At 37.5% G+C, this 14,365-nt stretch overlaps 1 protein-coding gene and 1 non-coding gene across 2 annotated transcripts; both read right to left on the reverse strand.

The window, feature by feature from the left end:
• Nucleotides 1–2,032: 2,032 nt before the first annotated feature.
• On the reverse strand, nucleotides 2,033–10,219 carry Rab39b (RAB39B, member RAS oncogene family). Its single transcript, XM_036175160.1, has 2 exons — nucleotides 9,777–10,219; nucleotides 2,033–6,282 (listed from the first exon to the last, which is right to left on the reverse strand). Exons 1-2 carry the CDS (start codon nucleotides 9,989–9,991, stop codon nucleotides 5,856–5,858), a joined length of 642 nt encoding a protein of 213 aa, XP_036031053.1. The 5' UTR covers nucleotides 9,992–10,219; the 3' UTR covers nucleotides 2,033–5,855.
• A 651-nt stretch (nucleotides 10,220–10,870) lies between these two features.
• Nucleotides 10,871–11,033, reverse strand: LOC118574936. Its single transcript, XR_004943808.1, has one exon. It is a non-coding gene; the product is annotated as a U1 spliceosomal RNA (small nuclear RNA).
• Between the last annotated feature and the right edge of the window lie 3,332 nt (nucleotides 11,034–14,365).

The following is a 14,365-nucleotide window of genomic DNA, read 5'->3' on the forward strand; positions in this document are numbered from 1 at the left end:
GATTAAATTATTTTGTCAAGGACCCAGTTTTCTTGAGTCTCTGCTCTGCCATGTTTTAACTACCTCTTCTTTTGATTACATTCAATAAATACATACTTGCACTGATTGACTGTAATTATATAGTAATTATTAAAGCTGGACATAGTTTTTGCCCTCATGTAGTTCCAGAAAACAAACAAACAAACAAAAAAAAACAGAACAGTGTGTTACATGATACCACTTGTGTGAGAGATCATTTATGTGCAAATATAATGCTTATCATCTAATGACGATTATGACCAAGTGCTTCTTTATGGAATGTCTCATTTCATACTTACCACAACCTTATGAGTTAAATATCATCATTTGATTTTATATATGTATAAAGTGGGACTCAGAGACTGAATTACACTTCTGGTAGAGTCAGAATTTGAACCTATGTTTGTCTCAATAAAAAAATTCCATACTCTTATTCTTTTGTTAAACATCATTTGGAAGAGTAAATTTAAAAAAAATCTCAAATGAAATAAACAAAATAATAAACATTTTTCTTTAGGAATTGATAATTAAATGCAGTTGACTACAACAGCCAAGAAAAGGGGGAAGAAAAAGGCCTATATTGATACACTAATAGTTCACTATGTTTGATTGCTTAAAGTCATAACAGAATTTTAAAACAGGCCTTGTAGGAGACAGTGACAACCAGATCTTATAATCAGATAATTCCAGAGGCTATAGAGCAGGATCATGTGTGTGTTTTCTGGAAGAGTTAAGCTTATTGGATTAAAATAGGATAAGAAAACCATTTAAATTCTTACTAATTATTCAAGTATATATCTGCTCTATAGGTTGGAGAAATTCTGGTGAAGAAAGTAAGATTACTATTTTTATAGAACTTACAACTGGACATACCAGATGATGGAGAGCCTTGTAGCCATGTTACAAAATCTAAGATTTATTTCAATTTTGTTAAAATGTGAAAAGAAATTATGCCTTTGCTTGATGCTTAAAAGAATGGGCTAAATTACTTTGCAAAACAGAGAGTATTTGAAGTCATGGGAGCAGATTAGACTGTCCGGGAAGGAGAAATTTTGAAGAGCAAAGGAAGTGTATTGTCTTTCCATACAATTTCCTGAGAGGCAAAGTGAATACAGAAGCCATTCATTCTACCCACAAATCCTATGAGTACAATTTGTTTAATTTTTTTTTTTCTAAATCCACTGCTGCATTATGACATTACCACCTACTTTCTAGGATTTCCATGATCTCCTTTTAGGTCAGTGGTTCTGAACCCTCCTAATGCTGTGACTCTTTGATACAGTTCCTCATGCTGTGGTTGACCCCCAAGCATAAAGCTATTTTCATTGCTACGTCATACTGTAATTTCGCTATTATGAATCATAATGTAGATATACATGTTTTCCAATGATCTTAGGCAACCCCTGTGAAAGGGTTGTTTGACTCCCAAAGTGGTCACTGCTATTTTAGGTTTTTCTTCCTTTTCAGTATCACAGAATCTTTGTTGTACCACAGGCAAGGCTAATGAGCAGGACTCTGGGCTGTCTGTCTTCAATGATATCTGGATAGATGTGTTCCCTAGTATCTATAAGTTATTCAAAGATTTGGGAAGCTGCTTGTCCTATAACTTGATGGACGTGAAAAGCAATCCATGCAGTTTTCTTAGAAAGGAATTATAAACAAGTGTAGAGCAAGCACAAAAGCCCTGAGGTGGGAATGCTCTTGGAATGTTTGGAGAGCAAAATAGGAGGGGCTGGAGAGGGGCTCAGCAATTAACAGCACATACTGCTCTTGCAGAGGAACTGAATTCAGTCGTCATATCATGTGGATCACAACTGCCCATAACTCCAGCTCCAAGTAATCTATCCACCTCTTCTGGCTTCTCAGGAAAAAACCACATACCCACACATAGATTCACATGTATATACATAATTAGGAATGAAAAAATAATTTAAAATAAAGAACAAGAAAGGAAACTATAACTGGTATGAGATGAACAAGAGGTCAGTTGTAAGAAATGAGGTTGCAGAGATGATGGGATAGAATTCATTTTTAATGGTTCTTCTGCAGAATATTGGAAGGACTTTGTGCTTTAAGTTGAGTGAAATTGATAACCACCGGAAAATTATGAGTAGGTCTCTGTTTTCAACTCATGCTTCATCAGGCTCCCTTGGGCTTCTGTGTGGATAACAGACATACATGTAGTAGGGGAGGAGTAGCAAGAATAGCTGTAGGGAGACAAGTTTTATTACAATAACTCAGGCGATAAGTAACATTGGACATCAGTGTGTTAACATTAAAAGTGTTGAAAAGTTGTCAGATTGTTCTTTTACTCTTATGCCAACATAATTTTCAGATGGATCAAATGTGGAGTAAAAGAGAAGGAAAGAAGAATGACTAAGCTTTTGTCAGGAATACATAGGAGAAAGTTACCATTTACCCAGGAGACGGTTATGTCATGGTTTGAAGTAGAAGGATCAGGAGCCTGATTTGGGACATTTAAAACTTGTGGTGCTAATGAACAATCAAATGGAGACAACAGGTAATTAGTTGGTTATTAAAGTCTGGAGTCCATGGGTAATAAATGAGCTGGACATATTAGTCAAGGGCTTACTGGCTCACATATGGTTCTTAAAACCACAGAATGGCTGATGTTACCAAGGGATATAAATGAAGAAAAGATGACTAAGCCTAGAGAAAGTTTTAAGAGAGTGGAAAACTCTATGAAATGCTGCTTCATTGTTAATTTTTTATTTCTTCTTTTCTCACTCCCCTACTTAATTTAGTTGACTGCAAAAATGATAAAGCTGTGCTGAGATTAGCCTGTGTATGCCTAGATGTAGATTCAAAGATTTCTCTTGTGTTTCTCTCACATATGCACTATCCACCTTAGAAAATGTGCTATATGACTACGTTCCAATCTGGTCTGTACACTTGCAATGTTTCTCACATGATACAGTGTTTGAAGAAAAAAAACAAGGAAATTTAGCTTGGAAAAGACTTTCCAATGAAGACAATAGTTGTAATTAACCACTTGCCTGGTATAAGAATTATAGCTCTTGATTAAAAATCATAATGCTGAAGTTTTAGGCTTCAGATTCAACTTTTTACATAGTGGTTTGGGCTGAAAATGAAGTAATGAGATTTCTGTGGTTTTCAACATGAGAATCATATACTTTTAAGAAATTGTGTCCTCTCTGGCTTTCAGATACTGATGACTCTGTTTACACAAAGTATGTCATATCATATTAGTATACACTACAGTATCTGATTGGTATCTTACTGGTATCCTTGTTTGCTACAATGAAAGGACACATTCTAGAAATAGCTACAACACACATGTGGAATCTCACAGTCACATAATCAACCATTTTACTAAATACAAGCATTTTCATTCACATACAGCTAAATAAAGAATTTTTCACATTTCATTACAGTGCACAACAAAGTGAGGCAAAGTATACAGTACATTTTGTTCTGGAATATAAGACAATCTAATCCAACATGCAGTTGTGATCATTGTTACAAGTTAATCTTTTCTTTACCTATGTAGGAAAATAGCTTCTAATGCTTTATCCTCAGTATTCTATTTCACACTTATTTTCTAAAACCCACTTATTGCAGTGACAACAGCACTGAATTCTACTAAAATGATTTTTAAGATTTTTCTAGAACTTATTTAAGCATTTAAATTCAGCCACCTCTGCTGCATCTATGCTGGGTATTTTGAAACCCACATTAAAAAGCCAGGAATGAGAAAGTATATTATGTATTTTAGTCAAGAAAACTGTAGACATGTTTTATTTCTATGCCCCCCTTTTGAGTTGACAAGAATCTAGTCAACTCTTATTTATCCATGGGATAATTTGGCTTTGGAACCATCTAGACATGAGTATAGTTGTTGAAATTTTGTGTTAACCCACAAAAAAGGTTGTTTGTTTTCTATAACTAAGAAGCTGACAATTTAAACTGGGTAAATGAATATAGAATAAATAATCACTTCACCTGCAGGTGATGATGTGAAGTGGTCCAAGATGATTTGCTTATCCAAGTTGGAGCAAAGGTGGCAGAAGGATCTTCTATAATTTTTATTATTTGGTTTATTTTATCTGAAACAAATTCCCAGATTTTTTGATTCACACATATTCATACTGTACTTGAACAGGATATTGCAAAAACAATTTGCCAATCTTTCTACCACAATGGATATGAGAATCTTGACTCTAATCGGAATAGTTTTCCTACTGTGAAAAGTATGGCTTTTGCCTAGCTGAACTGGCTACAATCCAAAAAATAATTTAAAGCATCACTTCTTTTCAAGAAGATAATGAAATTTTCATGTCAGCCATTCTAATTTGCTGATGTGGTTAGCTGTCTGTTTACCTGAGAATTAAGAGGTGACTCTCTCAGGTAGACAGGAGCCAAGTGTAGGTACATAGAAGACAGGTAGCCAAGGTCATTGTGGTGTGAGTACTTTATCCCTATCCCACTCCCCATTGTTGTATTTGGTTCCTTTCAATAAAATGTTCATAGTGTTTATGAGACAAACACTTAGAAACCCACACAGTTTTAATGTGTTTTCAGTTGTGTAGTTAATCCCTTATTTAATGCCCTCCTGTCAATAATAACTGAATGGGCTTTACCTTTGATTCATTCCTAGATTCCTGTAGGATTATAGCTGAGCTGTAAAACAACAAGGAAAACATATCCTATCATGTAGAGAACATTAATTTATAATCACATGACTTCCAAATAGCAAATTAATATTTGTTCATGTGACAGCATTATGATCCAGTGAAAAAAGTTAGGAATCGGGTAGACTTGGTTCTTGTTTTCTTATTCTGTAAAATAGGGTAAAAAAATCTCACAGGCCTATTATGATGATCAAATAGGTAAATTAATATGCAAAATTTTTATGGGTTCCAGGGCCACATGTTGAGCAAATATTCAGCACAGAACCAATGATCAAGGGCTTGACTAAGGGTTTTTTGTAGACAATCTCTATGTTGTCACCATCAGGTACCTAAAGAAGCAGGCAGTATGCTTACTTCCAGATGTGGTTCGCTGATGCAGTGAAAGCCAGGTATGGTTAGAGGACAAAGAATGTGGCCTTTGAGTTACAATGTTTCTTTCTTCTCCTCACATGGTCATTTTACATGGGACAGTTTCTTTCACACAGTTGGTAACTCTATCATGAGAGTGTACACTTTCTCAAATATGATTAATAACAAGGTATGAATGACTTCCCTTTTCATATTCACAGCATTTTTACTAGACTGCTTGACCTTGAAAGGGCCTTACCAAATAGCTGATTCATATGGGCCTTTCATTTTACAGTTGAACTGTTAGAAGTGAATTAGTGTGTTTGTACCAAACTCAGAACACATCTGGCATGGTATTATCATTGAATAAATTGATACCATACTCTTTTTTTCAGTTATCTTAATTATTCCCAATTTGATACTTGATTTCCTTCTACATGTTCTTTATGGTCATCACTTCTGAAAAGTTGAAATATCAAGGAACACTTTTTTCTCTGTAGGTATGTTTTCCTGGAACCTAACCTCCAAAACCCAAACCCTTAATATGTGATCCACAAAGGGCACACAAAGCAATCATTGCCGAGCCTGGGACACAAAACAATGTCTGATCTAGCCCATGTTACCAATTTAGTCCCTCAATCACAGCACCCAGGCTCCCTATCTACCCACATATGAGCCTGTCAGAGCTCCACCCCTAGGAAGAAGGCTCACTTGTTATCCAAAGGTTGAGTTCTCTTCAGTCACATAAGGATTCTATTTATTTTGATAACTTTTAAGTTCAAGTGGGAGAGTATGTTTTGAAAATGGAAGGGTTGACTAGCACAAACATCTCCTCTCTGATTTGATAACCTCTTCTGAAGAGTGAACCACATTTGGTACAAATCCACTCTTCACCCCTTCCCAGCCCTCCTGGATTGTAATCTCCCCCCTTTTAACCAGCTCATATATGTCTCTTGTCAGGTCTGTGAAGGCTTTCTCCACATTAATGGCATCTCGGGCTGACGTCTCAATGTACTTCATGCCGTATGCAGCAGCCAGTTTCTCGGCCTCGTGGCGAGTCACTTGCCTCTGTGTATCCAGGTCACACTTGTGACCCACCAGAACAAATACAATTTGGTAGGGCTGAACGTGTACTTTGGTCTCTTCTAACCACTCATGGACATTCTGGAAGGACCTGCGGTTGGTAATGTCAAATAAGAGAAGACCACCTACTGAATTCCTGTAGTAGGCGCGAGTGATGGATCTAAAACACAAGAGAGAAGTAAAGAATAAAGTTCGTGCCCAAACTCCTTCACTCCAACGAACTCAGTGTATGCTAGTGTTCCTCATCACTGACAGTCCTTCAGTAAATATAAATGCCATTCTATAACAATAATGATAAATTTTCAATTGGCTAAAATGTTAAGATGGCCCTTCCTAGAAATGAATGCTCATGAACTTTCAGGTGTTTTCCCTTGGTCCAGCCATGGAAAGAACCCCTAGGAGATGATTGAGTTATATTTTCCACCACAGCTAACTCTTCCACTCTAAGTCTGAATAACTAAAATACAATTCCTTTTCTGAAAAATAAGGTATCTGAGTTACAGAGTAACTATAAAGCAAAACAAAACAATGGGCAATAAAGTGTTTTTTTTTTTTTTTGACATGGCAAATCCATTGCAAGTGCTAGTAGTTTAAAAGAACTTTCAGGAATAAGATAATTTTAGTATAATCAAAACAGATTAGCGCCAGGCGGTGGTGGCGCACGCCTTTAATCCCAGCACTCGGGAGGCAGAGGCAGGTGGATCTCTGTGAGTTCGAGGCCAGCATGGTCTACAAAGCTAGTCCAGGACAGGCTCCAAAGCTACAAAGAAACCCTGTCTGGAAACCCCCCCCCCAAAAAAAAAGAGATTATAAATATAATTGACAACCCCAGAAAAATATCTTGCAAAATATTTCATTTTACCATTTCTTTGATTCTATTATTGCTATTTTTTTTCAAGCAGGGGCCATCAATCACTTCTGTGAAAAGAAAACACAATCTTGTTTTGTATTTCCTAAGCCACATGGGAATGGGAAAATGGGTATGGTACAATGTTCTGGGCCAGGAATGCAGAAGAGATGGCTCAGTAGTTAAGAGCACTGACTGCTCTTCTAGAGGATTAGAACTTGATTTCTATCACCCACATGGTAGCTCACAACTGTCTTTAACTCCAGTTCCAGGGGATTTGACATCCTCTTCTGGCCTCCATGGTCACCAGGCACTCACATGATTCACAGACACATATACAGCCAAAATACCCATACACATAAAATAAAATAGTAAATTTTAAAATGTTCTGGAGAAAAATGCCTATCAGCTCTACTCATTGACAAAATCCAGAGAGTGGCTGAGGAAGCACTAGCTGGGAGAATCTGCCAAGATAGTCAAAGCATTCCCATCAAGTTATATTATTTAATTTGATTCATGTAATTAGGTTATTTCTAAAGCCTACTTGTACATTTATTGTACTCAAACAGAAGAAACATCATATATTTTAATTTCTTGAGTTTATGAGCCTCATTATAAATATGTATTATGGTACTTTGCTTAAGAATATAGGAGCTTATGAAGGGATGTAGAACAATTAGCCCATATAATCACTTGCTTTAGACTACTGCAATTTTTGAAATATATGTCTATTTTTAGGATTTCTGTCTTCTCAGATGGGTATGATAAATAATGAAAATTAAAGGGAAAATGGCCCAGTGTTAATGGTGAAATATCTAGGGAGTTGCAGCCCAAGCTAAAGGATGGTTTGGGTAGGCCTTACAAATGAGTTCAAGTTCTCTAGAACTAGGGAGATTAGCCCTGGGGAATGAAAATATTCCTAAGTCCTTTATGTTTGAAGATTCATGGAAGAGAATGATAGTTATATCAGAAAATGTTCTATTTTGTGGAACTGTTGATTTGAGAAATTAATGAGAGAAATCTATCAAACCTCTAGAATATATTTATGCATTAGTGGTTTGTATTTAGCACAGAAAGTGTCAAAATATTTTAAGCATAACATAAAGCTACATAGAACTAGACACCTTCCCCAAATAAAAAGAAATCTTTTTTTTGTTTTTTGTTTTTGTTTTTGTTGTTTTTTATTTTGTTTTGATACAGGGTTTCTCTGTGTAGCTTTGTGCCTGTCCTGGAACTCGCTTTGGAGACCAGGCTGGCCTCGAACTCATAGAGATCCTCCTGCCTCTGCCTCACGAGTGCTGAGATTAAAGGCGTGTGCTACCACCACCCGGCCTAAAAAGAAATCATAACATGAAAAGATTAATGACAAACTGGGGAAATATTTTACAACATATATGACATAAAAGGGCTATTTTTTTATTAGACAGAAGTCCAGGCTGGCCTTCAACTACTCATCATCCTCTTGCTTCAGTATTCAGAGCTGCAATTATAAATGTGTGCCACTTCTGTTGGTGTTGGGGTTATTATTTTTAATATGTAAAGAAGTCCTACAAATCAATACTGCATAATATATAATGAGTAGTAAGTATGAACAAGCTGTTCAAACAAAGACCCCAGCAAACATACAAGATACTATTCTTTATTTATGAGAACTTGTATAAAGTATTTGCCAAAGCTTTGTACAAGTGGGAAATTAGAGGCAACTTAAATCTGTATTTATTACCTGTATCCTTCTTCAACGACCTAACCAGTCAGTATCTTCTATGCTCAACTAATGTTCACTGGAGAATGAATAAAAGATCATAAATATGGGATATAGAGTCCTTTTGTTCTGGTTCCTGCTGCTCTACCATAGTTTAGTTCAAACTATTCTCTGCAAAGTTTTTATGTAATTTTGTTTCTGTCACTTCTGTTTTTATTCATGCTGTTTCCCATCTCTGGGCATTTCCTATCTTTGCTTGAGTTTCATCTTCTCCAGTTAAACTTCTCTCCTCTGTATCCATACATAAAATCACAAATACATACTAAAAGGAAGAACATAGGCTTGTGAGAGAAAAATAAACATACTCACTTATTACCCAATAAGTGCCCAGTGGTACAGTAGGGAGTGGCATATAAATACAAACAACAAAACACTCTTTTGCCTCTGTATGTGTTTCTTCCGACCATACTAGTACTGAAGTTCCAAGAGGTCAGGGGCTCTTTATATTTAAATTATATGGCATTCTCTTTGTGAGTAACCTCACACTATTTCCTCAGAAACAATTCCACTCTCTGGCAACTGAATGTATGGTGGTTCCAAGAGAGAATCAATTAATCAGTCTCTAGTTCCTTTATATTAGGGCATATTTCTATTTCTCCCTCTCTCTCTCTCTCTCTCTCTCTCTCTCTCTCTCTCTCTCTCCAAATATAAACAGAGATATAGCAAGAAGTCAATCTAGTTTATCTACTTACCTACCTACCTATAACTTCCAGTTACATTAAGATGACTGGGAAATATTTTTTTAAACTATGGAATTATATAGTAGTCAATTCCAGATGATTTATTGGCTACCAAAAAAGCAAGTTGATGGAGTTGTGGTGCAAACAATGTGTTAATGAATGGCCTTCCCCTGTCTGGGCGATTCTTTTCCTGCACTGAACTCCTAGCTAGCTCAAAGTGAGCTTGAGCAAAAGCCCCAGACCCTTGTTTGTCACCTCGGTGGTAGCATCACGAAAAAGAACCAAGGAAGTCCTTTTTCCCCCAGGGGCTGGATAAGCCCCAAAGACCCTCCCACTGCTCGCGCGGGCCCATGCTGCACTCCCACCTGAACCTCTCTTGACCCGCTGTATCCCAGATCTGGAGCTTGATGCGTTTTCCTGGCTCGATCTCCACCAAGCGGGAGAAAAAATCTACCCCCACGGTGGGGTCTGAAACTTGAGCAAAGCGGCCCTCGGTGAAGCGGCGGATCAGGCAGGACTTGCCCACCGTGGAATCGCCGATGACAATGAGCCGGAACTGGTACAGCCAGATGGCCTCCATGGCCGTGGCCTGGCAGGACTCTTCGGCCTGGGCCTGGGGAGGCGGAAGGGGGCGCCCCACCAAGGCCTTAGCTCCGATCAGCCCTTATCTGGCTAGGCTGTGAGTGAGCTCATCACTGGCCTGGTAGACTGAAGCAAGGTAGGCCCAGGCGCTAGGGGAGCGGAGGGATGGATGCTGTGCTCGCAAAGGTGATGAAATGGCAGCAGCATCAGCACCACGCACTCTGACTCATCACCAAAAAACCGGGTTACTGTAATTCTTCGCGTAGATGCGACACTATCTCCACCACACTGTTTGTAAGAGGAGCGCATACAAAAACGTACAGGAGACTAGTGTATTCCCTTCTTAATTACATCAAACACTCTCCTCGTAATTTAAATATTTATGTTTCTATGCTCAAACATGCAAATATTATAATTGATGCATATTTATGTGCATTTATTGTTACTTCTTTCTTAAAAAACAGACAAAAATTTACTTTTAATTTGATACTTTTCGTGCAAATAACAAAGTATCATAGACATCTCTCCATTTCCAACTCTTTTTTTGTTTTGTTTTTTTGAGACAGGGTTTCGTTGTGTAGCTTTGCACCTGTCCTGGATCTCGCTCTGTAGACCAGGCTGGCCCTGAACTCACAAAGATCCGCCCGGTTCTGCCTCGCGAGTGCTGGGATTAAAGGCGTGCACCACCACCGCCCGGCTCCAACTCATTTTTTTTTTTTTTTTAAACCATCCACAGTTTTCCCTAATAGCTCTCCTAATTTAAACTGTAACCAACAGTGTGCAAGGATTCCCTTTTCTCTACATTGGCACAGGCACTTGTTATCTTTAGTCTTGTTCTACCTTCCCCCCACCCTCTCCACCAAGGAAGAGCTTGAACTCAGTGCTTGCATCACCGCAAATCATTACCACAAATTATGCAGTTGAGTTTCCCTGGCATTTGAGGAAATCACAGGGGGTCAGCACATCCTGAGTGCAATTGATAAGCCTCATCTGGGTAGACCCCCATAGTGATCATGGTATCTCCTCTGCCATGTAAGTATCTCTTTTATCTTTTTGATAATAGTGCTTCCTACCTTGATGAGGTGATATTCTGTTGTGATTTGCATTTTCTTTGTGATTAATGATATTGAATATTTTTCATATTCCTTTCATGACCATTTGCATAAATTTTGAGACACATCTGTTGGATTTAATGCTTATTTTTGAGTAGTTTTTTATTTTGCTATTGAGTTTTTGAAACTCCTCCTGTGTTTTGAATATCAACTCTTTGTCAGATGTATGCATTATAAATAGTTTTTCTATTTTACAGGCTGTCCTTGCATTCTGTTGAATGTTTCCTTTCTTATGAACACTCTTTTTAATTTTACATAACTGATTTGTCTGTTTTTATTTTTATTTTCTGTTCTTTTGGAGGCTTTAAAGAAAAACATTGTTCACTGCAATGTTCTGAAACATTTTCCTTGTATTTTCTTCAAGGAGATTAATAATTTCAGGTGCATCATGTCAGTATTTAATACATCTCTGTAACGTGTGAAGAACTGGAGACTAGCTTCATTCTTTTGCATTTGAATATCTACTATTTCAGCACTAGTTATTGGGAAGATGCATGGGTTTACATCTCAGCTTTCTTTTGTTCTATTGCTGTATGTATTTGTATTTAAGGCAATACCATGGTGTTTTAATCATTACAGCTTTTCAGAGTCAGGTAGCATTACACTTTCTGCTTTGTTTCTTTTGCAAAAAGTTGTTTGTCCTTTTCTTTTTGTGGTTCCATATAAAATTTAGATATTTTTTTGAAATTTGTGAAGAATGTCATTGGTATTTTAATTTTTTTCTTTATGTGTATGTGTGTATCTCTGAGAATTAATGGCACATGTGTGTAGGTACTCAAGGAGTCTGGAAGCTCTTTAGGAGCTGGAGTAGCAGGCACCCAATGTGGGTTCTTGGGACTGAAATTCAAGTCCTTTGGAAGAGCAGCTAGTACTCTTTTTCTTTTTTTGGGGGGGGGGTTGAGACAGGATTTCTCCGTGTAGTTTTGCACCTTTCCTGGAACTCGCTTTGTAGACCAGCCTGGCCTCAAACTCACAGACATCCGCCTGGCTCTGCCTCCTGAGTGCTGGGATTAAAGGCATGCTCCACCACTGCCCGGCTGCAGCTAGTACTCTTAACCACTGAGTCATCTCTTCAGATACTTAGAATGTCATTAGTATTTTGATGAAGATTACATTCAATCTATAAATCTCTTTGGTTAATGTAAACATTTTAACAATACTGATTCTTCCAATTCAGGAAGATAAGATGGATTTCCAATTTTTTGTCCCGTGTCAACCTTTTTCACTAATGTTTTATAGTTTTCACTTTAGAGCTCTTTCACCTAAATTTGTTATTAGGTATTTTACTTTGTGTAGATATTGTAAATAGGATTTCTTTCTTGATTTCTGTTTAATTTTGATTGTCAATTTGATTGGGTTGAGAATTGCCTAGGAGATTAATTAAACATATTTTAGAGTAAGTTGGAAGGGTATTTTCAGGAAGGGCTAACTAGGAGAAAAACCAGCCCTGAATGTGGGCAGTACTACTCAATAGTTGTTGATAAACAGAAGGTCTTCTAATAGAAAATTTCATCTCAATTGCTAAATCTGAGGAGGTCACAGAGAAAGGGCATGGTAGGGAGCTTTCTGGGTCAGAGAAGGGCCATGAAGCCTCAAGATTTGTGGGCTTTGTGCCTTATTGTTTCCCATGGAAACTGTTCTGAGGAAGTTTAGGAGAAAAGCATTTCAGAGCTTGCAGCTTTTCCTGTTTAGGAATCAACACACATAGTATGAGCTCTAATAATTTGTACCTTCTTTTAGAGGGAAGAATTCACCCAAATGCTTCTTTGAGTCTTTTCAAAGTATTTTGAAAGCTCAATGAGATGGCTTCAAGTGCTTGTTTCTCAATGTCAAATGTATTGATTGGCTCTCATTCAGTTCAGCCGTTTTCTGCAGCGTCTGGCTAGTCTATCTTTGTGTGTCACAGGGTTTATAGGTGCCTCTGTAAGTTATGTTTTTCTTGTGTACTGAATTTTAGCATCTGAGTGATGGAGATGATTGAAGAGCTCCATCCATCATTGAATCATTTTGCTTTTCTTCATTAGTTCTTTACTGCTGGCTTTGTAGTGTTTTAGAGTGCTGCATACAAATTATATATCACTTTGATATTGAAATCAATGAATTTAAACTAGTGTATAATGATTGCTTTCAATTTGCCTTCACTTGAGAAAGATGATATAATTAAAAATGTTCATTTGATCAGGTCTTGAAAAATGAACACATATATTTGCATCACCTCCCTGTGAAATAAATTAATTCTCTTGAGATTTTTATTATTGATTGTGGTGCTACTTACCAAATACAAGGACTTACATATCCTAGGCGCTCTACCACTAGCCTACAACCCTAGCACATTTTGACCTTTAAAACCATTGGAAGAAGCTATCAATTGTGACTAAGAAAATAATTTTCCTACTATTCTCATATCATCCTTTCTTAGACTTTCTTCCATTTTTATATTTTTGTTATCTTTATCCTTACATCTACTTTCCACTCCCATGTCAAGAATGCTGTTAAATGTTAGAATAAAGCATTAAATAACTAAAAAAAAAAAAAGAAAGAAAGAAGATTTCATCTCTTCTTCCATCTCCTCCCACCCCCCTTCTCCTCTTCTTCTCTTCTCATCTCTTTTCTTTCTTATTTTCCCGGTCATCTCAATGTGATGTGAACTGCTCTGCACTGCCACCCTACCCCCAACATAATGGAATGGAGAAACTTCTGTAACTAAATCTTTCCTCCTCTTTTTCCTCTATCAGATAGTTGTTAAAGCAATGAAAAGTGTGACTAACACTATATAACACAACTACCATTTTGTATACTGATTTTATATCCTACAACTGTTGGACCCTGACCTGTTCCTTGAGTAGCTGTTGCCTTGCTTGCTGACTTTGATCGGATGTCCTCCCTAGGCTAATTCCCTGGCGGTTTCCTTCCTCCTAAACAGCTTACTGGAGGTTCCTTGTTTGTGTATCCTGCTTTTGGTGTAAATAGCTAGGATGCAAGAATGTAAAACATTTGTAGCAAACTTCTGCCCTCCAGGGGTTCTCCCACTGTGCTGTAAACTTGTATTTAAGCCTCTCTCCTTCAATAAACGGCATTTGGCATTCTACTGAGACAAATGACTTGCTGTCTTGTCTCTGGGTTTATTTTTGTTTGTTTGTTTTTCTGAGACAGGGTTTCTCTGTGTAGCTTTGTGCCTTTCCTGGATCTCGTTCGCTCTGTAGCCCAGACTGGCCTCGAACTCACAGAGATCCGCCTGGCTCTGCCTTCCGAGTGCCGAG

This window comes from Onychomys torridus, chromosome X, assembly GCF_903995425.1.
Source record: "Onychomys torridus chromosome X, mOncTor1.1, whole genome shotgun sequence".
Lineage (NCBI taxonomy): Eukaryota > Metazoa > Chordata > Mammalia > Rodentia > Cricetidae > Onychomys > Onychomys torridus.